The following is a 25,305-nucleotide window of genomic DNA, read 5'->3' on the forward strand; positions in this document are numbered from 1 at the left end:
ATATCAAGGAAAATAAATAGGTAAAAAACAGAACATTTAAAATCAGCGCTCCCCAGTGGTTCATTCACCAATCATGCAACATGCAATCTCAAGCAACCGACAAATTCATCTTTCCAGCATCTACCAATCCCCATAGGTGCTGGATACTGGGGGTTTTGTACCCTTTGATCTCTCTGTCCACAACACTCCCCTACCATTTTCTCTCCTGCCCTGACTTGACTAATCAAAATACAACACCGCGCATTTATCCAAATGAAATTCCATCTGCCATTCCTCAGCCCACTGACTTAGTCGATTAAGATCCCATTGTAACCACCTGCATTCTCATCCAAGTTGTTAATATAAATGGTCAACCGTGGATCCAACAGTAATCCCTGCAGCACACCACTTGTTACCACACTCCAATCCGAAAAGCAATCTTCTCCTCTGCCTCCTTCCAGCGAGACTATTCTGTACCCATTTAGGGTTAGGGTTAGGGTTTAATGAGCTTGCCCTAGGTCGACCTTCAGGACTAGTCTACCATATGGAATCTTGTGAAAGGCTTTGCTAAAATCCACATGGACAATTTTTACTGATTTCCATCCTCAATCTTCTTGATCACCTCATCAAAAAACTTCATGAGGCATGATTTCCCAGATACAAATCCATGCGAACTATCAGTCTAATCAGTCTTTGCTTTTCCAAATGCATGTTCATCCAGTCTGTCACAAACCCCTCAAAATCTGGACCCATTGCAATTCACCTACCATCATAATTGTTCCACAACAGACGTAATATCACTGGCTCTCCACTCAGCTCTGGAACACCTAGACAACAGTAACTCATACATCTGGTTGCTCCTCATTGACTACAGTTAAGCTTTCAACACCATTATTCCCTCAATGCTGGTCAGCAAGCACCTAATTCTGGACCTCTGCAACACCACCCCACCCCACAACTAGATTCTTGACATCCTTATTGGAAGACCACAGTCAGTATGAATTAGAAACAACATCTCCTCACTGATGCTCAACACAGGTGCACCTCAAGGATGCGTGCTTAGACCACTGCTCTACTCACTCTACACCCATGACCGCGTGGCCAGGCACAATTCCAATGCTATCTACAAATTTGCCAATGATGTCACAGTTGTCATCAGAATTCAAGATGGCAACGTGGAAGCGAACAGGACAGAGAAAGATCAGCTCGTTGAGTGGTGTCATAATAACAACCTTGCTCTCAATGTTAGCAAAACCAAGGAGGTGAGTGTGGACTTCAGGAGGAAATCAGGAGAACATGAACCAGACCTCATCAAGGGGCCAGAAATGGATAGGGTCAAGCACTTCAAATGCCTGTGTCAACAGGATCTGTCCTGAGGCCTCCATGTCAATGCAATCATGAAGAAAGCTCACCAGCAGCTATACTTTATGAGGAGTTTGAGGAGATTTTCAAACTTCGATAGGTGGACCATAAACAACATGTGCCACAACCAATTTCATGATATGCCTTTGATAATACACTGCAGTACATCACTCGGCCAACAGGTGGCCTAGAGACACGGCACCTGGCCTAATGATATTCAACCACCAGGTGGGGCCAGAGGGTCCATGGTATAAAGCCAAGGTCCCGACTGTGTGCTCTCTCTCTCCCCCGGGGATCAACTGTAAGCACAGCTAACAGCCAACTAGATATTTATGTGAGTGGAATAAAGCTGTGTTGCCCCAAAACAGTATTGTGCCTGTGTTTTCCTTTTGTGCAGCACGCCACAATTTATTCCACTCACATTAAAATGGCCAGCAGGCAAAGATCACCCCTGACCTGGGTGATGCCACCCAAGCACAAGGACGAGATCAAGGAGGGGGGATGAATCCTTCATGATTGAGATGTGTGCAAGCCCCCCCAAACCTGGTAGAGACTGGCTCAACACGGGGATGAGAGCGAGGACGCCAGACCCTCAACGGATGCCTGCCAGGTAATACCGGACCCCGGGGAGCCCCTCGCCCATCAGTGGAGGAAACAGTTCCCAGCCCCAGCACTATTGGGGCGCCTAGAAATGAATTAACAGCAGCACCTCTCAACGATGCTATGGCCAGAACACCTGGAACTAGACCCCCGGGACCCCAGTGCACGTACACACTTCAGCCGCTGGAGACATTGTTTCCTGAACTACACTCGCGTGAGATGCCGACTGTGCACCCGGAAGACCTTTTCATGCTGCTGGTGGCCCAGCTGGGAGACCTCCCGTACGTATTAGTCCAGGACTGTGTCTCATCATACAGGAAGGCTATGGACATGCTCCAGTCCCACTATCTCCAAGGGGGAGGCAAAGTACACATGAGACACCATCTCCTGACCAGAAGATAGCACCCAGGGAAGTCCTTCCGGGATTTCATGCTCTCAGTAAGAGCTCAAGCACAGGCATGCAAATTCCGTGCTAGATCCCCACAGCAAATAGTGCAGGACCTGATGAGGGACACGCTGGTGGCGGGGATCTGGACAAACGAAATCTGCCTGCAGCCGTTGGAACAAAGCATGATATCCCTGGAAGAGGCTGTGAGGGTGGCAGAGGCGATGGAGACAGCTAGAAACAACCTTGGGAAATACCTCCCTGACCAAGTACCCCACTCCAACCCTGCTAGACTCACTAACACGCCGCCAAGTTTAGGCCAGTAATGTGGAGACGACAACAGCTGCAGCAATGATGGCTCAGTCGGATGTGACCTGTAGATGCCAGTTCTGTGGCCAAAACCCCCACCCCCGGGCACGCTGCCCAGCAAGAGACGCAGACTGCTCAAAATGTAGAAAACGAGGTCATTATGCTGGGGTCAGCAGGAGCCCGCAGGTGACTGCCTAGGACCATTGTCATGTAAATGAGTGGTGGGATAGCTCTGCTTCTTCCCCAGGAATGCCATGTGCGCCCAGAGGGTGCGGCCAACTTGGACCCAGGATCCAGAAGAGGAGTGCCACTACTTCGGAGACCACGAGGAGACCGAGGAGTGTACGCTGGCTTCCCTCAGGATCAATCAGGCGAGTCCACACAATTTGTCAGAGGCTATTGTCTCTGTGCAATTGAACAGGTTGAAATTTAAATGTCTGCTGGATAGCGGTAGTACGGAGAGTTTCATAGAGCTGAAATTAGCCAAAAACCATGGATTCCCTATATACCCCAGCAACAGGCAGATTCTCCTAGCATCCAACAACAACTCAGTGGAAGTAAAGGGGTACTCTGTGGTGACACTAGAAATTAAAGGGAGGTAGTATAAGGACTTCCGTCTGCTGGTCCTGGAACAGCTCTGTGCCCCGGTGCTGTTGGGAGTACACTTCCAGTGCCAGCTGGAGAGCCTCATGGTAGTCCACAACGGCCCACAGCCCTCCTAGTGCTTACGAGCCAAAAGCACGGTGCGCTATCGGTCTTTAATATTGAAACCCCCTAAATTTACCCTCCTCAGCCCAGACTGTAAACCCATAGCCACAAAGAGGAGGAGGTACGGCCCCAGAGACAGAGCTTTTATTAAAACAGGGACACGCCAATTGCTGCAGGAGGGCATCAATGAACCCAGCAACAGCCCATGGCGAGCCCAGTCAGTCATAGCAAAGACGGGAGAGAAACTACGCTTAGTGGTCGACTACAGCCAGACCATTAATAAGTTCACACAGCTGGACGCATACCCTCTCCCCCGGATTGGGAAGATGGTGAATATGATAGCCCAGTATAAGGTCTTCTCCACCATCAACTTCAAGGCTGCGCACCACCAGGTGCCCATCAGGAGGAGCGACAGGCCCTATATGGCGTTTGAAGCCAATGGGCGACTCTATCAGTTCCTCCGACTCCCGTTCAGAGTCACTAACAGGGTATCACTGTTCCAGAGGGAAATGGACCGACTGGTGGATGACTACCACCTGGAGGCTGTTTTCCCGTACCTGGACAAGCAAACCTAAAGAGATTCCTGGAGGCAGCCAAAGAACTCAACCTGACATTCAACAAAGACAAGTGTGTGTTTGGGGCTAGGATTATGTAGTACAGAACGGGGAGGTGGGACCAGATCCGGCTCACATGCAGGCCCTGATGGACCTACCCATCCCCACTACACCAAAATTGCTCAAAAGTTGCCTGGGCCTATTTGCCTATTATGCACAATGGATACCCCAGTACGCAGACAGGGCCCTGCCACTGATGAGAGCAAAAGAATTCCCTCTGCCCAGTGAGGCAGTCCAGGCATTTAACAGCCTGCGCGATTACTTGGCACACATCACCATGAGGCCTGTAGATGAAACACTCCCCTTCCAGGTGGAGACCGACGCCTCAGATGTAGCCATAGCAGCCTCCCTGAAACAGGAGGGATGCCCGGTGGCTTTCTTTTTTCGAATGCTGCAGAGCTCAGAAACCATGCACTCAGCAGTGGAGAAAGAAGCCCAGCCCATAGTGGAGACAGTAAGGCACTGGAGGCACTACCTAGCGGGCAGCCGCTTTACACTGGTCACAGACCAACAGTCGGTAGCTTTTATGTTTGACAATCAGAACAGGGGGAAAAATTAAGAATGATAAAATCATATGTTGGAGGATCGAACTGTCTACTTATTCATATGACATCCAATACCGCCCCAGTAAGTTCAATGAACCCCCGGACACACTGTCCAGGGGTGCTTGTGCGGCCACTCAACACATGTCCCAGCTGGAGAACATCCAGAGCGAGCTGGGGCACCCTGGAGTGACCAGGATGTTCCACTTCATTAAGAACGTCAACCTGCTGTTCTCATCAGAAGATGTAAGGACTACTACAAGGGGTTGTCATATATGTGCGGAGTGCAAACCACAGTCTTCAGTCTTCGGGCACTACAACTGAGTAACATTGATACAAATATCTTTGCTAAAGCTTCCACACTTTTTTTCTCAGATTCCCACTAGGCGCTAGGATAGACCTGATCAGGCCCTTGGCCTTTATCTGATTTCTTTGTTGTGTTTTAAGACCTCCAGTATCTCCTCAAGACATCACTGTTAACCCTCGTGTTCCACACGATCCATGGTAAATACAGATGAAAAATAATCATACAAAACTTCTCTCATCTCCAGTGATACTCCTTCTCCTTATAGAAGATCTGAAGAAGATTTAAGTTGAACCAGATCATGATCACTTGATGTTCTTGAACTCTCATGGTGTGCAATAGGTAACGTTGGAATCCAAACTGACCATTTTCCCTTTCCAACACAAAATACCGGAACTTGCTTGTGCAAAAGATAGCACCACGTTCTTAAAAAGAAATCTAAACAACACGGGGTGTGGCCATGTGAAGGACTTAGACAGACGTGTTTTGATTGAGCTCTCTGTGAAGAGTATCAAAAAGACAGTTAAAATTTTTAAAATCAAGAATTTTCACTAAAAAAAATGGTCAAAACAAGTACTAATGAACCAAGAACAAAAAAAATATGAAGAAGTTTCTACTCAGGCAGGAACATTGAGTGAAAGGCCAAAAGGGAGCAGCAGAAAAGTGGCCTCAGAACCAGCGGACCCCGGAAAAGCTGGGAGTTGGGATAAGAACTAAATATTATCCTGGAGAAAATAGAAAACTTGAGCAACTGATTTGTTGGCATTGAAAGTATGAGAGACATGACTGAAATTAAAGAAATCGCTTTAGACTTAATGGAAAGACTGAACCAAGCAGAGGTAGACTTGATAAAAACACAAAATAAGCTAACAGTTTTGGAGAAAGATGCAAAGCAATGGGAGTCAGACAGACAAGGTCTGCTGGACAAGATCGACCACATGGAGAATTTTAGCCGACGAAATAATGTCTGAATTATTTGGACTGAAAGAAGGGATTGAGGGAAGAGATCCGGTGAACTTCTTGAAAACATGGATCCCATGAGTGCTGGGAGAAGACAAATTCAGAGAAAGGGCTCACCGGACCCTTGGACCCAAGAGAGCCAGCGATCGGCGATCACGACCCATCCAGGTAAGACATTTGAGTTACCAGGAACAAGAGACAATTCTAGGAGAAGCAAATGAATATTCAAAGCAATATAATGGCCCACCCGAGACTGACCATGAAAGAGTGCTATTTTTCCTACTTTGATTAAGCAAAGGAAGGAGTTTGACCATGTAAAAGACAACTGCGTTCCAAAAACTTGAAATAACCGATAATATGCTCTGCAATTCTAAGGGCCGAAGTAGCGGAAGGTCATCAGCAATTTTTTTAAGACTAAGTACGAGGTGGAAGACTTCCTGCGAGGTTTACGAAAAGGCTAAGGTTGCAGAAGAGGAAGACAGTGAAGAATGGTTACAATGTGTGTAAGTGAAAGGTGTATTTTTTTTGAAAACCGTTTAGTGTTTATTGTTAAGAAGTAAATTTCATTGAAATGTTCATGGAAAGCAAGGGTACATGATTCATATACCAGGGTAGATTTGTTTTTAATGTCAGCCCAGTTCAAAAGTAGAGTAGCTACAAACAGAGTATTAGGCATTTTTATTTTTGCAAGAATGGAAAAACAAAAGGAATGTATAGATGGCGTCTCAATGCCAGACTGTTGAAAAGGAAACACTTTTGTGAGTTTAAGAGAAAGATAGAACTATTCTGTGAAACTAACCTTTCTTCCACTGATAATAGCTTTTTTAATAAGGTATATGCTTATCTAAGAGGACAAATTATTTCTTGTACAAAAAGAAATCTTGAGAGAGACTATGCTAAAGAGCTGGATGGTCTTGAGAAATATATAATGAAATTGGAAAAAAAAATCAGAGAATAGGGTCACAAGAAAAATATAAATTGTTAGAGAATAAAAAATTTGAAATAAAACACATCACAAATGTATAGAACGGGGAAATAAATATATTAAAATATATTAAAAACCAAACAAAACTCCCAAGTTCTACAGAAGATTTACTGAGAGGTGGAGAGCCAGACCCTCCCAGAATTTTTCTCAACTGATAAAGTTACAGTGCTACAAAAAAAAGGTAGAGGCCCTTTGAAAACCTCATCATATCACTCCTCAATGCTGATTATAAAATATTGCTAGCTAATAGACTAGGATAAAATCTACCAAAATTAATACTGATCAGGTTGGATTTATCAAAGGAAGACAGTCTTCAAATCGTCTAAGTAGACTATTAAATATAATACATATGGCAAAATCAAAGTTGAATCCAAGTATAACCATCTTGCTTGGATGCAGAATAAGCATTTGCTCGATTAGAATGGTCTTTCTTATTGAAAACATAGGCATAAAATTTATTAACTGGATAAGAACTCTTTATCATAAACCACAAGCCAATATTATAACTACCAATCAGATGTCAGCAGTTTAGATCGAGTACACAGGGGTGTCCTCTGTCTCCAGCACATTTTATCCTACCAATTGAACCACTGGTGGAGATTATAAGGAAAGACCCGGACATTAAGGGCTTTAAAGTTGGACAGGAAGAACATAAAATTAGTTTATTTACTGATGATGTGCTATTATGTATGTTTGAACCTGCTGAATCCTTAATAACATTACAAACAACATTAGAGAAATATGGAAGAGTATCAGGTTATAAAATAAATATGGACAAGGGATAGATAATACCATTGAAAATTTTTGATTATGACAGATATCAAAAAGGTAGCAGATTTCAATGGAAGACAGATGGAAATCAAATATTTAGGAATAATGACAGATAATAATTTACAGAACTTACATAAATTCAATTATACTCCTATTGTTAAAAAAAAAGAGAAATATTTACAGAAATGGAAAGACTTGTCGATTACTCTAGTGGGAAGAGTAAATTGTATTAAATGAAGATTACAGCATCTTTTTCAACCATCAACTAAATTCCACTACCTAAAAGTTTATTTAAATGATAGAATAATTAAATAAGGCAATTCCTATGGAATAACAAAATGCTGAGAATTTCATTGGTAAAGCTAACATGGGATCATAAATTAGAAGGACTTAGATTTCCAAATTTTAAGAAATACAATTTATCAGCACAAGCGAGATTTTTATCATCCTTCTTTGAAGAAACAGTCTCCCTTCTTGGATCCGAATGGGATTGAATTCAATAGAAGAAGAAACAATGAAGGTCTTTATTTATAAATGGAATGTTAACTTATTAACAAAAATGATGGATAATCCTATATTAATACATGATTAGATATGGCAAGAAATAAACGAGTGTATTGGAAAAATATATTGCTGTCCATGAATCTGGGAAGGAAAATATTGAATTCATGATATGATAAAGATATAATTGCTCTATGGAGGGATCTTGTGTCTTTTGAACAATTAAATATGGAGTAGTTAATGGGACTTTCTTTTGTTTTCTCCAGCTAAGATAGTTCGTAAGAGAAAGATGGGGGCCAAGTTTGGTCCCATCTGAAGTTAGTGAGATGGAACTAACTTGGCTGTGGAATACACCTAAATTTATAACTAAGATGTACTATGGGCTCCAGAATGAAAGCACAAAACCAGGTTTACAGAGATCGAGAGAGAGAGATGGGTGTCAGATCTAGGAGTTGCAATAATGGAAAGATGCTGGTCTGACTGGTGTTTTGATAGCATGATGTCAATTATAAATTCAAGATACAGATTAGTGCAATATAATTTCTTATAATACCTCATTCCACAGAAATTACATAAATCAAAATCAGAAATATTGGAAATGTGTTTTAGGTGTGGGACAGAAATAGGAACTTTTTTCCATGCTACGTGGTCGTGTGCGAAGGTGAGACCTTTCTGACAGGATATTGCTGAAATAGTAACGAGAATAACAGGGGCGCCCTTCGTGGACAACACAGAGCTTTATCTTTTTGGCAACTTCATTGAAATAAGTAATGAACTAACTAAATTCCAAATTTCATTTGTTAAAATAGCCTTAGCAGTGGCTAAGAAATGTATTGCAATTACTTGGAAATCCAACTCCCCTCTACAAATAGCATGATGGACTGCTGAGATGAACAGTTGCATACCTATGGAAAAGAAATTACATATAACTTAAAGAATAAATATGACATATTTGGGTCATATTATAACTACAATAATAAAAAGGATAATAATAAATGGTGCTGCAGTATAAATGCAAGTGACTTCCCCACATCGAATTTTTGATGATCGACATGACAAAGTGTGAGATATGCATATTTTAATATTGTGGAGTTTTTCTATGTATGTTTATAGAAAAAAAAACAAAAATAAATATTTTTAAAAATCTAAATACCAAAAGGATTATAAATATTGATTGAACACCCCATCCACACAAGAAATAGGTGCAGAAGTCAGCCACCTGGCCCACCAAGCCTGCTCCACCATTCGACGAGGGCTAACATTCCATTAGCCTTCTTGATAACCTGCTGTACTTGTAATTCTTGCGCACACACATTCCCAAGTCCTTCTGCCCGGCAGCATGCGGCAATCGCTTGCCATTTAAATAGTGTTATTTTAATGGTGCCGATTCACACAGCTTACAAATAAATAAAGAATACACTGACTCATTTCATTCAGGACACCATGAAGTCGACTTTATTGTTCACTAAACACAACAATCCATTCTTCAACTCCCCAAACACCATTCAGCTCAACTCCTCTGCCCCTTCTCATTGGCTCACTGCCACATGGGTGATCCTGACCCTCTCTCTCCTCCTCCTCCTGCATCTGAGATTCATCACCCACATACTGACCCTTGGCTCACCCGCGCATTGCATCATCGGGAGTGGCCAGCACCGCTCCCAATGAAGGAAAGTATACAACCTTGACAGCCCAACACCGCCCCCCCTCCACCACTCATCCTGCTACATAACAGTCAGGAGGGCTGACAGTTCAGCCCAACCTTATTCAATAGTGCAAGACAGGCGATGCACAGTCTAACTGGCAAGGGTGTGACTGGGCCTCTGGCTCCAGCTCTGACACAGAGCATGCATTAAATAGTGTTCGGATCTTCCATTTTTCCTTCTAAAGTGAATAGACTCACATTTACCAACATTGTCCTCTGTCTGCCAGACTTTTGCCCACTCACTTAACCTATCTATATCTCTTTGCAAACTCTTCATATCCTCTGTACAATTTGCTTTTCCACTCCACTTAGTGTCATCAGTAAACTTAGATACCCCCGTATATGGCATTGTATAGGACAACTTGTGTTTCGGACAACCCTGGAATCTTCACCTAAAATGTTGGTTTTGAGCAATCTCATTTGTATAAGATGGCCCCCAAATCTGCCACTTAATGCTGACCACTGGATAAGGTTCAAAGCCAAATCGCAATATTTTAATAGCAAATGATCATTTAAAGGTTTAAATTTTATTTGGATATTTTAAAATAAACCACTCCTGTAACAGGTTGTTTAAAGCCTGTCCAGAGCCAACAGTAGTCGGACCGGGTGGATGGACCCCATGGAGGAGCGCTGAGACTTCATAAGTAACCAACAGGGATTGCATTGGAGCTGGTGGGAAGGTGACGGTGGGGTGGCGACTTCACGGCCAACATAAGAATTTTATACTCTTCGTATAGGACGACCCTGATTTTAAGGTGACATTTTTACATTTCAAGGATCATCCTATACAACTCTATATATGGTACACTACTCTCTGTCCCAGCTTTCAGACTGTTTATGTTTATCACGAACAGTTGCGGGCCCAGCGCTGACCCCTACGGTACTCTGCTTACCACTGATTGCCAACCAGATAAACAGCCCCTTACCCCAACTCTCTGCTTTCTATTGCTTAACCAATCCTCTATCCATGCTAATATATCATCCCCAAATGTATCCTTATCTTCTGTATAAATTTTTTATGTGGTCCCTTATCCAAAGCCTTCTGCAAATCCAGGTAAACAACAACCACCTGATCCCCTCTATCTACTGCATTCATTATTTCCTCAAAGGACTCCAGTAAATTTGTCAAACAGGACCTGCCTTTGCAGAATACAAGCTGTGTCTTCCTGATGGATCCATTTCGCTCCATATGCCTCATTCTATCTTCTTTAGTGACAGCTTCAGGCATTTCCCCAACCCCAGATGTTAAACTAACTGGTCTATAATTCCCTGCCTTTTGCCTACCCTTTTTTTTTATAATTGTGGCGTAATATTCCCCATCTTCCAATCCACCAGTATGCAACCTATACAAATACACACACAAATACAGCTATCGGTGAAAAATTAATTAAAATGTCAGAATTAAGCTAAAACAAGTATTAGCCATATAGTTTCCACCCTCCCATTCCTGACACTTTAATTACAACAAAATAATTTCCTCTTATACAAAGAGTAATATTGTTTTTTTTTGCTACTAAATGGTGCTATTATTTTCCATAGTTAATTATTAATAAGCTTCCCACATCTGAAATGTTAGGAAAATAGTAATTTAGAGAAGTGCATGTTGCTTATCAAAACTGAATCGACATTCAGGAAGCCAAAAGCAGAGGCTTCACTACTTCAAAATATTAACCAGTCTATATGGATGTCCGAGGTTTAGTCCATCAAATAGAAAGCTGAACTGGCACCATAAACATCTGTTGGTAATCTAACATACAGTTTCTCCGAATTCTCACAGTAAAAAGGATGTAATTTACTGCTTGTCAGCTGGCTCACTCCAGATAGTTCCCATGTGCACCGCTCTTCACAGGGAATGCTGGAACATAGTTGCGCCGTAAACTGCTGTCACCTTTCCCTTTATTTTACTCCTAGTTAATTATGTTCTATTGTCATGTCAGAGTGTTTCAAGCACTTTTCATAATGTATTGCTTGAAAGCATAATAATGGAGGTCACATTATAATTCCACACAGGACCAGTTTGCCGCCTGCATTTTGCTGTACATATTTAATACCTGATATGAATGTGTTAAGAAACATCTATTGCTAATGTTTCAAATTCAAACCCCGTGCTCACTTTTAATGACTACTTCTTCCATTTTAGCCAGACAACTTTCTTTCTCTCAGGCCTTAACCATGCTGAAACAAAAATTCTCTTGATGAGAGCATTAACTAATTATCTCGATTGCTTCAGCTTTAATGTCACTGCCTCCTACTCAAATGTCTAAATGTGAAAATTTAGAGAGATGATCTCTGTTTTAATCTCATAACTTAGATAACACTGATTGGCTGAATCAATCATACATCAAAACATATTCAGGGTACATTTTTCAATGTTGTGCAATAGTTTTGCAAGATGATTGCTACACAGGATAAAAAGTTCTTGGCTCTTCCCCAGTGGTATTACTCCACATTTATCAAAACAAATCTTTTGAGCATAATCAACTCCTGTTTAAACAAAATCGTCAGTTTACTCTCCTCTTCGGAAGACTCTTGATCTGATGTCAATGAATTTGCAAAGTCCAACAGTCCACTTTCTTATCCAGGCCCCAGTATTAGCCGCTAATACTCCACTTTCCCATAGTTTGCATCTGATCCTAGCGTCCTTATTTAACAATTTCAATTGTAAATTTATACAGAACTAAGTGCTTCAATAAATATCCAGAGTCTGAGTGCAGCAGCTGGAAGGCAGATGTCTCAAATAATTTAATTTTATTCACCTGATGCTGTTCCAATCCAAGCTCTAATCAGCATCAAGAATGCTACAAAGTCCCAAGGATATAAATCACGGATGTGATCATTTCTTTATGTAAGCAAGGAGCCAACTTAATCCTTAAAATTCTCCTGTTGGTGATTTTAGCTAACAAATTGGGGAAATCCCATTGCAGTTTAAGACAATTATCTTGGCAAAATTTTCAGCTAGAAGAAATTTGATCCGATGTAGTATTTCAGAACATGTTGGACATCAGGCATAATGTTCAATGACAGCAGGATAAATCAGTCTATCTTTAAACTGGGATGAACTTTGCCACAGTTTCCAAAGTGGTTGGTGAACAATATCAGGGATATTTTTGTGTGCTAATGCACTTTGCAGCTGTGCTTGTGTAGCCCTGTATCATTTATTTGAGGCCACCAAATGTGGTTTGCAGCTAACATTTGTACTTTGACCATGTCTGAAACGTGGCTGATGTAGATCAGATCACAACATAATTGCCATTCTTTATCAAACACAGTTCTTACATCGATACCAAGCATCATATCAGGTACCGTTATTTTTAGACCAATCATTAAAATGGGATCTTGATGCTCTGAGCTCAAATCCAAATCTGTGAAATCAACCTTAGTCACTTTCACCAGTTTGGGATACCTGTCTAAAACATGTAGAAATGCTGGAGAAACTCATACAGTCTTGTTAGTGTCCATAGGAGCAAAAGATATATCGCCAATGTTTCAGGCCTGAGCCCTTCTTCAGGAAGGCATCAGAATAAAGAATGAAGGGTGGCAGGGGGAGGAGTCCAGACCAACAAAAGATTTTTTTAAATTTAGACATGCAGGCCATTTCAGCCCACAAGTCCGTGTGCCCAATTACACCCAATTGACTTACAACCCCCGATACGTTTCGAATGGTGGGAGGAAACCAAAGCCCCCAGAGGAAACCCATGCAGACACAGGGAGAACGTACAAACTCCTTACAGACAGCGCGGGATTTGAACCCCAGCCCCAATTGCTGGGGTTATAATTGCATTGTGCACATTGGTACGGCAACCATGCAGCACTGATATGTTCATTAGATGTGCTATGAGGAGAGGTGAGAGTTAATTATGTCTGTGTGAAAGGAGGGAGAGGGAAAGGGAAGAGAAAAACAGAGCTGCGGAAAGCCAACGGGAGGGTGGGGGGAAGGATGAGGGTGGGCGGGGGGGTTGGAGTTCAATGGAAGCCAGAGAAGTTGATGTTATCGCCATCCAGTTGGAGGGTGCCCAGGTGTCAGATGAGTTGTTGTTCCTCCATTCTGTGGGTGGTCGCAGCCTGGTACCATCTGAGCCTATGGACAAGACATGTCAGCAAGGAAATAGGACGGAATTGAAATGGATGGTCACTGGGCAATCCGGACTATTGCAGCGGACAGGGTCGAGGTACTCAGCAAAGCGATCTCCCAATCTGTGCCCAGTCTCTCTGATGTAGAGTCATTTTTAGACCAATCATTTAAATGGGATTTTCACTTCAAGCCTTGAGCCCAAATCCAAATCTGTGAAATCAGTCTTCATCATGTTAATACTTCCTTCAGTTTGGGATGCCTGTCTTGCAGCAACAATTTATTTTACATCCCTATCAGATTACTAGTGAAAGAAGCCTCATGCAAATTGATTTAGGTGTAAATTTCTGAAAATGGAGCAGGATATTCAGGACTCATTCAAATCCAACTTAACCGAGTCACCCCTGGGTCAGTTCATTGCCAGTATTTAATTTAAAACCCCATCTCTCCAATCTTTATCTTACTGCCTTCAATCTGCACATTGGGTTAGGTGTAAACACTTCTCCATTTTCCATGGGAAGTTAAATTGATAAGCATCGTCCTTTCCAACCATCAGAAATAGGAACAATGGATTTGTCTATAAAGATGTCTGTTTAAAATTAATAAGACCACCATACACACTCTCTTGTGCCTGGGCAAATATTAGCCCTACAGTAGAGGGCTCTAAACAGTTCAATTTCTTCGCTAACCACTCAAGTCACAATATACCTGTACACTGAGAAGGGTTCTTCCACGAGCAGTCTAGCAAGTCATCTCGAAAATGTGCAAACACATACAAAATCGAGGGATAAGAGCACAATTGCAGAATGTAGAGTTACAATGAAAAGATCAGTTTGTCCTTTGACAGCATCAGAAAACTGTTGTGCGATTCATTCAGGAGCCTGACGGCGCGGGGCAGAAACCCTTTGGAGTGTGATTTCACACTCTTGAACCTTCTCCAAGATGGTTCAAGGCCTGTTATGTTCTTTGCTCCCTTGCAACCATTCCTCCCTTCAGAATGGACACAATGTTCCTGTACAGGGTGTAACCTAACTGAAGTTCCCTGAACATATTCTCCAGTGCAAGTTCTGGGAAATGACCACAGGTTCATGGTGTGGAGTCCAGCTTTGGATCGCAGTTAAGGAGTCACCAGTAAAGAATAGGAATCTTAAATCAAAGCCAATTACAGTAAAATCCCTGGTATTTGGCACCTATGAGTATTGATAGATGCTGGATACGTGAATTTTCTGGTTGCTTGAGGCTTCGTGTTGCATGAATAGAGAACTAATGGTGAGGTGTGCCAATTTTTTATCCATTTATTTTCCACAGTTTTTTTTTGCCGGTTGCTTGAATTCTGGATAACAGGGATTTTACTGAACTTGGACAACTGCTGTAGTTGTGTTAACATTATTTTCCTGCAAATTTTAAATGCATTATTTTGGAAGTGTTCTTAAATGAAACAAAATAAAATAAAACAGAACAATGACTTAGGATCTGAGACCCGTATGTCAACAAAATATTCCTGAAACTTTGCCTAGAGTTCTTTGAGGCTGCCACTGAGGAATCATTTAATTTAATTTTAAGTTCGAGATTCAGCGCAGTAACATGAGCCTGCACCCACCCAATTACACCCGTGGCCAATTAACCTACTAGCCCAGTACATCTTTGGAACGTGGGAGGAAACTGGAGCACCCAGAGGAAACCCATGGAATCATGGGGAAAATGTACAAACTTCCTACAGACAGCGGCTCCAACTGCTACACTGCCATGCTGTCCACTAAATTATCCTGCTCTTCATTGTTCCCTATTCATCATGGTGCTGTTCCTCCAGGTGGTACATGGGCTGAGATCTATCCTGATCTCAGGTGTTGTCCCTCTTCCCCAGGTGCTCCAGTTTTTCCCACATCCAAAAGGCATGCTAGTAGGTTTATTGAATAAAGGCAAAGGGCGAATGGGCAAATATGAGAAATGACAGCAGATTAAGATCAATACAGCTTTAAAAGTGCACCTGTAATGCACGCTAAGACGGCTGCTTCAAGCACCGATTGGAATTGTCAGCAGGAAACATTGACAGGTCACATGTGAACTGAGCCTACATTGAGCTTAATGGCCCTTTATCCATTTTGTGGCGGTAGTTTCAGCTAAGTTGAGCCCACAGAAGTAACAAGTTCAAGCCACCTGAACATTGTTACAAAATCACAGGAAACATTTAGTGTCACTTCTTTCTCAAACAATTGATCAATTCCCAATTTTTCAATATTTTAAATTTAGCCACAGAGCATGTTAAACAGGCCTCTTTGGCCCACGAGGCCATGTCACCCAATCTACTTACACCCCTAGTATGTTTCGAATGGTGGGAGGAAACTCGAGCCCCCGTGGAAAACCTACGCAGACACGGGGAGAATGTACAAGCTCCTTACAGGCAGCGCAGGATTCGAACCCCAGTCCTGGTTTGCTGGCTTTGTTGGTGCTAACCAACTATTCTAACTGTGCTGCTCTTTTTGAAGAAGAATGAAACCATTTTTGACTTTTATATTTATTATTTTTTGGACCCTTGTAAGAATGTTTTTTGACTTTACAAATGGATAAAAATGAACCCAATTATGCCTTCGCAAAGAAAATATTAGTTAGAAATATGGATCACTTTCTATCTTAAATGCTCTCATCTGAAAGGCCTACAATTTTAAATTTAGAAGAAATTTATTCCTGTCATGTCTAAATTTAAATTTAGAAGAAATGTATTCCTGTCATGGTCCTAACACTCTTCACAGTTCAGTACAACAAGAAAGTGATCCATATTTCTAACTAATATTTTCTTTGCGAAGGCATAATTGGGTTCATTTTTATCCATTTGTAAAGTCAAAAAATATTCTTACAGGGATCCAATAAATAATAAATATAAAAATCAAAGATGGTTTCATTCTTCTTCAAGGTAAGAATACCTCAAAGCAAATGCAATTATGGTTTGGAACAAAACCAGATAGTTTACCTAATGTTGTTAGATAAATCAATAAATAGTGGAGATTAAACAATAAAATGAACACAAGATAATCTAGTAACCAAAGGGCTCAGCTTCTACATTGTGGCATATTATTCAAAGAGGAAGATTATATCTATGTTTTGTAGAGACACTAAACAAGGTTATGTAATATTAAATAATTAGCAAGAAATGTCTTCATTTAATTAGTAATTCAATATAATAGAACCAAACTAATAATTTAATCAAAATTTCAAATAGCTTTAGCCAGAATAAAATGTGGGCTGTAAATTATTGTACAGTACATATCTTTTTTCAATTCAGTGCTGCCTTGAAGGAGTGGTCATTGTTGGAGTGGATTGAGTCACAATGGCTCAACAGGCTTCGGTGAGGTGAGGGAAGTAAGAAAGGGACACAAAGGATTCAGCAGGTAGGCACAGCTAAGGGCAGGTTTTAGATATTTTGTTCCTCTAGGCGTGGACAGTGGGAATGGTGGCCAAGGCAGGGGAAGGCTCCTCTTGCAGAGAGTGGGTCATCAGGGAAGTCCGCAGTGTCCCTGCTGACTTCATCTGCGAGAAGCCTGACAAGCTGAGTTAAGGAATTGGAACTGGAGTTGGATGAACTCCGGATCAATCGGGTGACAGACAGGAGTTATAAAGACACTATCACACCAAGAAGGTAGGAGGAGGGTAGATGGGTGATAGTCAGGAGAGGGAAAGGGAAGGGGCAGGCAGTGCAGGGCACCCCTGTGGCTGTTCCCCTCAATAACAAGTACACCATTTTGGATTCTGTTGGGGGGACGACCTACCAGGAACAAGCCACGGCGATCAGGTCTCTGGCATGGAGTCTGATCCTGTGGCTAAGAAGGGTAAGAAGGGTAGGGAGAAGAAGAGGGTAGCTGTAGTGATAGGGGATTCCATAGTTGGGGGGACAGATAGAATTCTGTGGAGGAGACTGAGTGTCCCAGATGTTATGTTGCCTCTCTGGTGCCAGGGTCTGAGATATCTCAGAATGAGTTCAAGGCATCCTTAGGAGGAAGGATGAGCAGCCAGATGTCATGGTCTATATAGGGACCAATAACTTGGGTAGGAAGGGTGAGGAGGTCCTGCAAGGAGAGTTCTGAGAGTTAGTTAGAAATAGGAGGGTAATGCAGCTTAATACGTGGCTAAAGACATTTTGTCGGATCATTGGGCTCTCTTCCAGGGAAGGTGGGACCTGTTCCGACAGGATGGTTTGCATCTGAACTGGAGGGAGACTAATATCCTTGCGGGAAGGTTTGCTAGCCCTGCTGCAGGGAGTTTAAAATAGATTTGCAGGGGGATGGAAACCAGAGAGCCAAGGCAGATAGAGGAGAGGAAGGAAAAGATGATGTGAAAATTGCACGCACAGTTAGAAGTCAAAGGGTTGTATGTGGTGGAAATGTTCTAAAGTGCATCTATTTTAATGCAAGGAGTACGGTAGGAAAGGCAAATGAGCTTAGAGTGTGGATTGGCACGTGGAATTGTGACATTTTGTCCATTAGTGAAATTTGGTTGTAGAAGGGGCAGGACTGGCATCTCAGTGTTCCAAGCTTCCATTGCTTTACATGCAATAGAAGTTGGACAGGTACATAAATGGGCGAAGTCTGGAGGGCAAGGGACTGGGAACAGGTCAGTGGGACGAGGCAACAAAAAATAGTTTGGCATAATCTAGAAGAGCCAAAAGGGCCTGTTTTTGTGCTGTAGTGTTCCATGGTTCTACGGAGTCAACTCACCATGCATAGAAAGTATTCAAAGACAGTACCGGTGGCAGGCAATATCAAGGGTCAAGTCTCAAGGACCTGAATATAGGGTCTCATGGGTGTCGAAATGCACAATGAAATTGGCCGGTGGGTCTGCTGGAAGGTCTGCGAGTAATGTCGAACAGCAGGAGCCAGTCAGCACCAAGCTTGCACAGACTTTTAAAGTGCTGGTCAACTCTATTTGCATAATCTCACAAAATAGGAACCAGCTCTAAAAACACTCAAAAAGTTAACATCAAGCAGGACAAAGCAATCTGTTTTAGAAACCCTTTAAAAAGGTCAACACGGTTACACGGGCAACATGGTTAGTGTAACGGCACCAGCAACCCAGGTTCAAATCTGGCGATGTCCATAGGGACTTTGTACCTTCTCACCGTGTCTGTGTGGGTTTCCTCCGGATGGTCCGGTTCAAAAACATACCAGGTTTGTAGCCAGTTGGGTGTATTTGGACAGCCTGGGTTCATGGGCCTGTATCTCTAAATTTTTTATAAAAATTAAAAGTTTAAAAAACTATTTACCATCCTAAATCCCACCCTCCATCACTGGCATTCCCCAACTGCAGTGTGTAAAATGCAAGGCAACTATCAACCCAAGTTTGTCTCCCACACCTGACAACTCCTTCAAGGGCACATGCGGTAATGGCACCACCTTTGGGTCCTCTCCAAGACTTATGCTGACTTGGAAATGCCTGGGGCTAAATCCTGAAATCTAACAGCACTTTAAGAGCACCCTGAGCTCAAGGAATTCAGTGATTAAAGATCAAGTGGCTTCTCTAGGGCCATGAATATTCTGTTTCTCATCGATGAAACAATTCCAAATATTTCTACATTCACTAACATGAAACTGCCGTGACTGCAGCATGGTTTGCTCTCAGATCACAGAAGTGCTGTGGGCTATGAACCATCCATGCTAGCAGTTGTCAATACAAGCAACAGTGGACCCACGATCACCGTGGAATGCCACTGCTCACAGACTTCCAAAATGAGTAATAAATTTCTATTGCCTTCCTCTGTCTCCTACCATCAAGACCATTTTTTTAAAAATCTAGTTGCCTGTCTCACTCTGGATCCTTCACAATCTGACCTGCTGGACTACCATTCCAGGAGGGACCTTGTCAAAGGCCTTGCTAAAATCCCTGCCTTCCTTTTAGTCACTTCTTCAAAAACTCAAATCATATTCGTGAGACAGGATTTCCCCTGCACAAAGCCACGCTGACTAACCTTAATCAGCCCTTGCCTTCTAAATGCCTGCAAGATCCCATCTCTGAGAACCCTCTCCAGTAATTTATCCATGAATGGCATTAAGTTCACTGGTCTTTAGTTCCCTGGCTTCTTGCAGCCTTTCTAAAATAAAGGCACAAGACGAGCTCCCTCTGTTCTTCTGACATCTCTCTGATGCCTAACAATGATGCAAATTTTTCTGCCAAATGTCCTGTAATTTCTTCCCGAGTTTCCCATAGTTCCTGAGGAAACACTTCATCAGACCCCAAGGATTCATCTACCTTTATGCACTTAAATGCAGAAGTGAATTAGCCTCACTGTGAGTCCACAATCACCACACTCCAATTGCTCCATTCCCTTTTCAGAGCCGAATGTGAACTTTTGCCTTTCTTTCTTTACAATTGTTTCCTTTTCCTCCATCTACAGACATCACATTCAAGCTGCTTGGGGGTCCCCGATGGGCAATCTGCAGAAGATCTGAACGCTACATGTATGTACTCCAACCTCCCTCACATCTGGATTCTGTTTTGTAAAAATGCTGGAAGGTGCAGCCAATGGGAGCAGCATTGATGCATTTGATGGGACTTTACTGTAAACAAGCAAGCATGCTTGCCTTAACAAGCCTCCAATCTATAAGAAAAGTGCACTGGCCTAGAAACTCAGACATTAGCCTGTTCTTACACGGCTGTACGCCATGAGAGCAGATTACAAGAAATAAGGAAGGCAATTGATGCTGGTAGGTTGGTGGTGGGTAGGTGGGCATGGGGGTGAAGTGGGTAGGTGGGATGCAGATAGGTCCTCAGGAAATCCCTTGATCCCTTACAAAGTGGGTGCTTGCAGTAGAGTGCTTGCTATGAGCGCAGGCCGAGGCGCAGGGGGTGGGTTTGCTGAGAAACATGCCCGGTCAGAAATAGGATAAAGGCCTCATGGATTCAGTAGCCAAGTTTCTGGGAACCCTAACAGTCTGCAGTTAAAATTGAACTCTGTTTTAAAATGAAGGCTTCATTTTAACGTTGGAATGTCTAACTGTCCACAGGTGGACTGGCTACCCGATCCTTGCCATTAGACACTGGTGTGGGAACATTTGAGATGGCACTCTGTACCTGTCCAGATATTTTTGGGTCTCAATCCCACCTCTCCCACAGTGCCAGTGAGTGGTGATGTGCCGGTGTGCGGCCCTCGGTTCCTGGCCTGATAAGGGATGCCACTGAAGACAGGTCAGACACCACCTCAAAAAAGAGGGAGCATTAAAAAGCAAGTCAGCATGTTGCTGCCGCCATTAGGGACCTGATAACAGACTATCCAATCTTGACATGCCTTCAGTATAAAAGGAACCTGCAAATTAAACAAAATTGAGACATTGTGTTGTTTTCTACCTGTTACCCAAAGAATTAAAACTTGTTAACCAAAAGTCTTAAAAGCCAAGAACAAATCCATCTGGAGTAAAAACATATCTCTGATACTTATAAAGTGCTTGTTTAAAGACAATTGCACTTTGACCAGGCTGTAATCTTCACAGAGCCAACACACAGATATTGCCTGCAAGCTAAGTTCTTACTGGAGGAGATTCAATTACAATTAATAATAAGACAAAATAGTAACCTTTCCAAGAATCATAAAAGAATACATTAATCAGAGCCTAAAGTAGCAGCAGAATCGTGTGGGAGAAAATTCTTAATTTCTGACAAGACCAGAAATGCCAGTTAAGAATTAGCAATATCTACTTGTCAGTAACTCATCATGAATCCAGCATTTGGGAACAAAATATTAAACTATTGCAATGTATGAAAAGTGCAATAAATAGGCCCCTCCTCTTTATTTCAGCTTTCGATACTAACCCTCTATCCAATACCATGACAACCTTGTAAACTAGTGATTGATTGCACGCCATTTTATTCCAATTTTTCATTCAATACATCTTACTTACAATAGTTGTGTCATCAGTCCTGGCACCTGATAAGGGTAGGGCTAGAATACCCCTCTCTTCATTAATTGAATGTTGAAATGGGGACTGGAAAGTAATACTTGCATTTTCTTCCTACCTGAGGATCTGAGAGGCGCGAGATGTCTGGATAAAGGTAAAACTTTATTCCCTCCGCAGCTCCAGGGAGTGTTACACCTCGAATTAGCAAAACCAACAGCATCAGATAGGGGAACGTTGCTGTTACATACACCACCTAGGAATAGAAGGTACAACATATCAGTTCTGCCTTTGCACCATTCTCCAGTAAGAGTATCATGGGCTGATGTTCCTGGACCAGGCCCCCTGATTGAACTTGAATCTTCTGCCTTCAGACACATTTTCAGGGTAGGGTGAGCTGAGGAAGCTAACTGCCTGCACTCAACTGGCACTCTTCTAGGCAGACTAAGCCCTCTGCTGCAAGGGAATCTCAGGCTGGATAACCTGAGGCCTCATAATGGCAGCACAGTTAGTACCACAGTTAGCAAAAAGCAATTATAGCGTTAGCGGCCCGGATTCAAATCTGGTGCTGTCTGTAAGAAGTTTGTATGCTCTCCCCATGACCTGCGTGTGTTACCTCTGAGTGTTCCGGTTTACTCTCACAATCCAAAGACGTACAGGGTTAGTAGGCTAATTGGTCACATGGGTGTATTTGGGCAGCGTGGATTCGTGGCCCACAAGGGCCTGTTACTGAGCTGTACCTCTAAATTAAACAAAAGGTTGTGACAGCCTTCGATGGCTTTCTGGTTGTCAAAGACATTTATAATAGTTTTAATTTATCTATAATAATCATCTTTAATAATTTAAAAACCATTAGATTTAATTCATTAGAAATAATGAGTTATTTAGAGAATAATTTTGAATTTAATTTTTCAAAATATATTAACAAATAATTACAAATATTAAAATATCTCCAATGTTGCATTTATCACAATGAGGAGTTCTATCTGCATAAAAACGAGATAGTTTGATTTTGGACATGTGAGCACTATGGGTTACTTTAAATTGTAGGAGAGAGTGGCAGGCACATAAAGAAGAGGTATTAACTAATTTGAAATTACATTCCAAGTTTCTTCAGAAATTAAAAGCTGTAGGTCCTTTCCAAGGCTTTTTTAAATTTTATCTGAGGGACCCCCTCTTATTCCCAAAAACATATCATAGATGTTAGATATTGAACCATTATAGAAAGGTTGTCAATTAAAATTTACATCTATTAAATTCTTATCAGAAATGTATGTAATTGAGATTGTAAAAAATCTATAATCTGTAGGTAACAAAGAAAATGAGTATTTGGTAGACTATATTTAACAGAAAGTTGTTCAAAGAAAGCGAGACTCCCCTCGACAAATAAATCTTTAAAACATTTAATGCCCAATCTATACCAGTCTTTAAAATTACATCAATTATGGAAGGTTTAAAGAAATAATTAGAAAAAAATATGACTAGAAAGAGAAAATCTCATTAAACCAGAATGTTTTCTAAATTGTATCCATATCCTCAAAGTACGGTTAACCACCAGATTATTAGTTAATTTATTTAAAGATACACATGATAAATGCAACAATGGCGATTCTTCATGAATGCATATGTTCAGGACATGTCAGAGTTTTGATAAATATTGGAATGAAGTATTTCAAACTTTCTCTGCACTTTTTAATTTTAAAGCTCATCCCTTAACTGCTTAATTTGGTTCTGTTGGAGAGAATGACATAACTTTAACGGCACCTCAACAGCATGCGGTGTCTTTTATTTCACTTATGGCTAGGTGGGCGGCGTTGATCGGATGGAGGGACATCATGTCATGTTTAAATTTAGAAAGGATTAGATGTTCAATTTCTGATTTGAATTTAAATTTTCAATCACTGTTGGGACCCTTTTTGAATTACTTTTATAATTTTTGATTTGTTACGAACGAAGAACTGTTGACTAATGAGGTAATGTATCTCTCTGATAAGAATTCGGTATTCCATTTTTTGGCCGAACAGCTATTTTCTTGATAGTGGGTTTAGAGGTTCCTTTTTATAATAAAATAACAATACAATATAATCTGTTTGATTAAAATGTGGGGTACCTTAGATTAAATGATATGATTTAAGTTTAATGTATCTTTTTGAATTTAAACATATATACTCTGTATTTTTGGATGTGAAATTTCAATGGTAACAAAAATATTGAAAAACTATATTAAAATAAATAGAGGTGATTGTTGTGGCATATTAATGAACCGCAGTCTGAAAAGACACATATGGTTATTATATTTGCTGCTGTTTGCTTCAATGTCATGGACAAGTTTGTTTTGAAATTTATGATTTACGTCACTTTAACACCGACTCAAGGGTTTGGGGACATTTTTTTTAAAGAATTCAATAAATTTAAATCATGAAATAAAAATATTAAAATAAAGAAAACTCGCCCTCTCCCCAGTGTTCACTGACATGCACTGATCCTTTTCACAGAGCTAGCGGCCCAACAGTAGTTTGTGGACCATTTCTGCCAGACCAAAAGATGAAGGAGAGATGCAAAATGCAACGGAACCCATTTCCCAGGGAATCACTGATGCACCAGAATAACAGTAGCTGGGTGGGCTGCCATCAAACCTTGGGCAAGCTCTGGATTTCTTCATTCCTCTGGCCATGCATATAAACAGCGAATAGCTTGGAGGTTCCCTTCAGAAATCCTGGCCGTCAGTTTGTGCTATCAATTACCTGATGACTGTTTCACCTCATGCATCATTGGAAATGTGGGCAGAAAATGTAAAGTGGAAGGTTTTATTATATAAAGATAACTTCATATAATTCACAATTCAAAAATTACACAAAGTGTGTAAAGCGATCGCAGAAATATGTGAGTGAAACACAAAAGTCTGTAGATGTTGTGATTGAGGTAAAAACACAAAAAATGCAGGAGGAACTCGGCTGGACTCACAGCACAGAGGTAAAGATATACAGTCAATGTTTTAGGCCTGAGCCCTTTGAACAAGGAATGAAGGGAAAAGGCAAGCAGGCACCTGAAAAGGCTGGGAGAAAGGACAGGGGGAGGAGAACAGGCCAATGTCTGTCCATGGTCTCATGCACTGCCAGACTGAGACCACCCACACTGAAGGAACACCTTGTGTTCTATTTGGTCACCTCCAACTGGATAGTATTAACATTGACTTCTTGTTTCTGTTAGCGTCTCCACCCATTTCTCCCCTTCCCCTTTCCCCTGTCTCTCTCTCTCTCTCCCTATCCCTCTGTCTCTCTTCACAAATCAATTCTCCCCATAACAATTCTCACCTTCCCACTCCTGTCCAATGATCACCTTTGCTCTGTTCCCCTGCCCTTCCTTCTCTATCCCCCAGCCTTTTTAATGTGCCTCCAGCCTACTTATTGCTTATACCATGAAGCACTCAGGCCTGCAGTGATGGTTATATATCGTGACCAACTATGGACACTGTAAAACCTGCTGAATTCCTCCACCATTCCTGTGGTTTTATTAGAATGATGCAAAATCTTCTGACAATTCAGATATACCCTGCAAAGAGGATCATGATTGCAGAGAATCTACACATTTTTACAGAGTTCCTGTGTCAATAGAATTTCAACAGAAGAACAGA

At 41.7% G+C, this 25,305-nt stretch overlaps 1 protein-coding gene and 1 long non-coding RNA gene across 5 annotated transcripts in view; one reads left to right on the top strand and one right to left on the bottom strand.

Moving 5' to 3' along the window:
• Positions 1-25,305, bottom strand: part of slc6a11b (solute carrier family 6 member 11b) — a 188,205-nt gene that overhangs the window by 113,087 nt on the left and 49,813 nt on the right. For all 4 annotated transcript variants that reach the window (XM_069939876.1, XM_069939874.1, XM_069939875.1 and 1 more), the window contains exon 7: positions 21,793-21,927. In XM_069939876.1, the coding sequence (XP_069795977.1) occupies positions 21,793-21,927 (135 nt within the window). The remainder of the gene's footprint in view (positions 1-21,792; positions 21,928-25,305) is intronic.
• Positions 17,142-24,453, top strand: LOC138764232 (uncharacterized). Its single transcript, XR_011358080.1, has 3 exons — positions 17,142-17,180; positions 20,177-20,240; positions 24,167-24,453. It is a non-coding gene; the product is annotated as an uncharacterized lncRNA (long non-coding RNA).

This window comes from Narcine bancroftii, chromosome 5 (assembly GCF_036971445.1).
Source record: "Narcine bancroftii isolate sNarBan1 chromosome 5, sNarBan1.hap1, whole genome shotgun sequence".
Taxonomy (NCBI): domain Eukaryota; kingdom Metazoa; phylum Chordata; class Chondrichthyes; order Torpediniformes; family Narcinidae; genus Narcine; species Narcine bancroftii.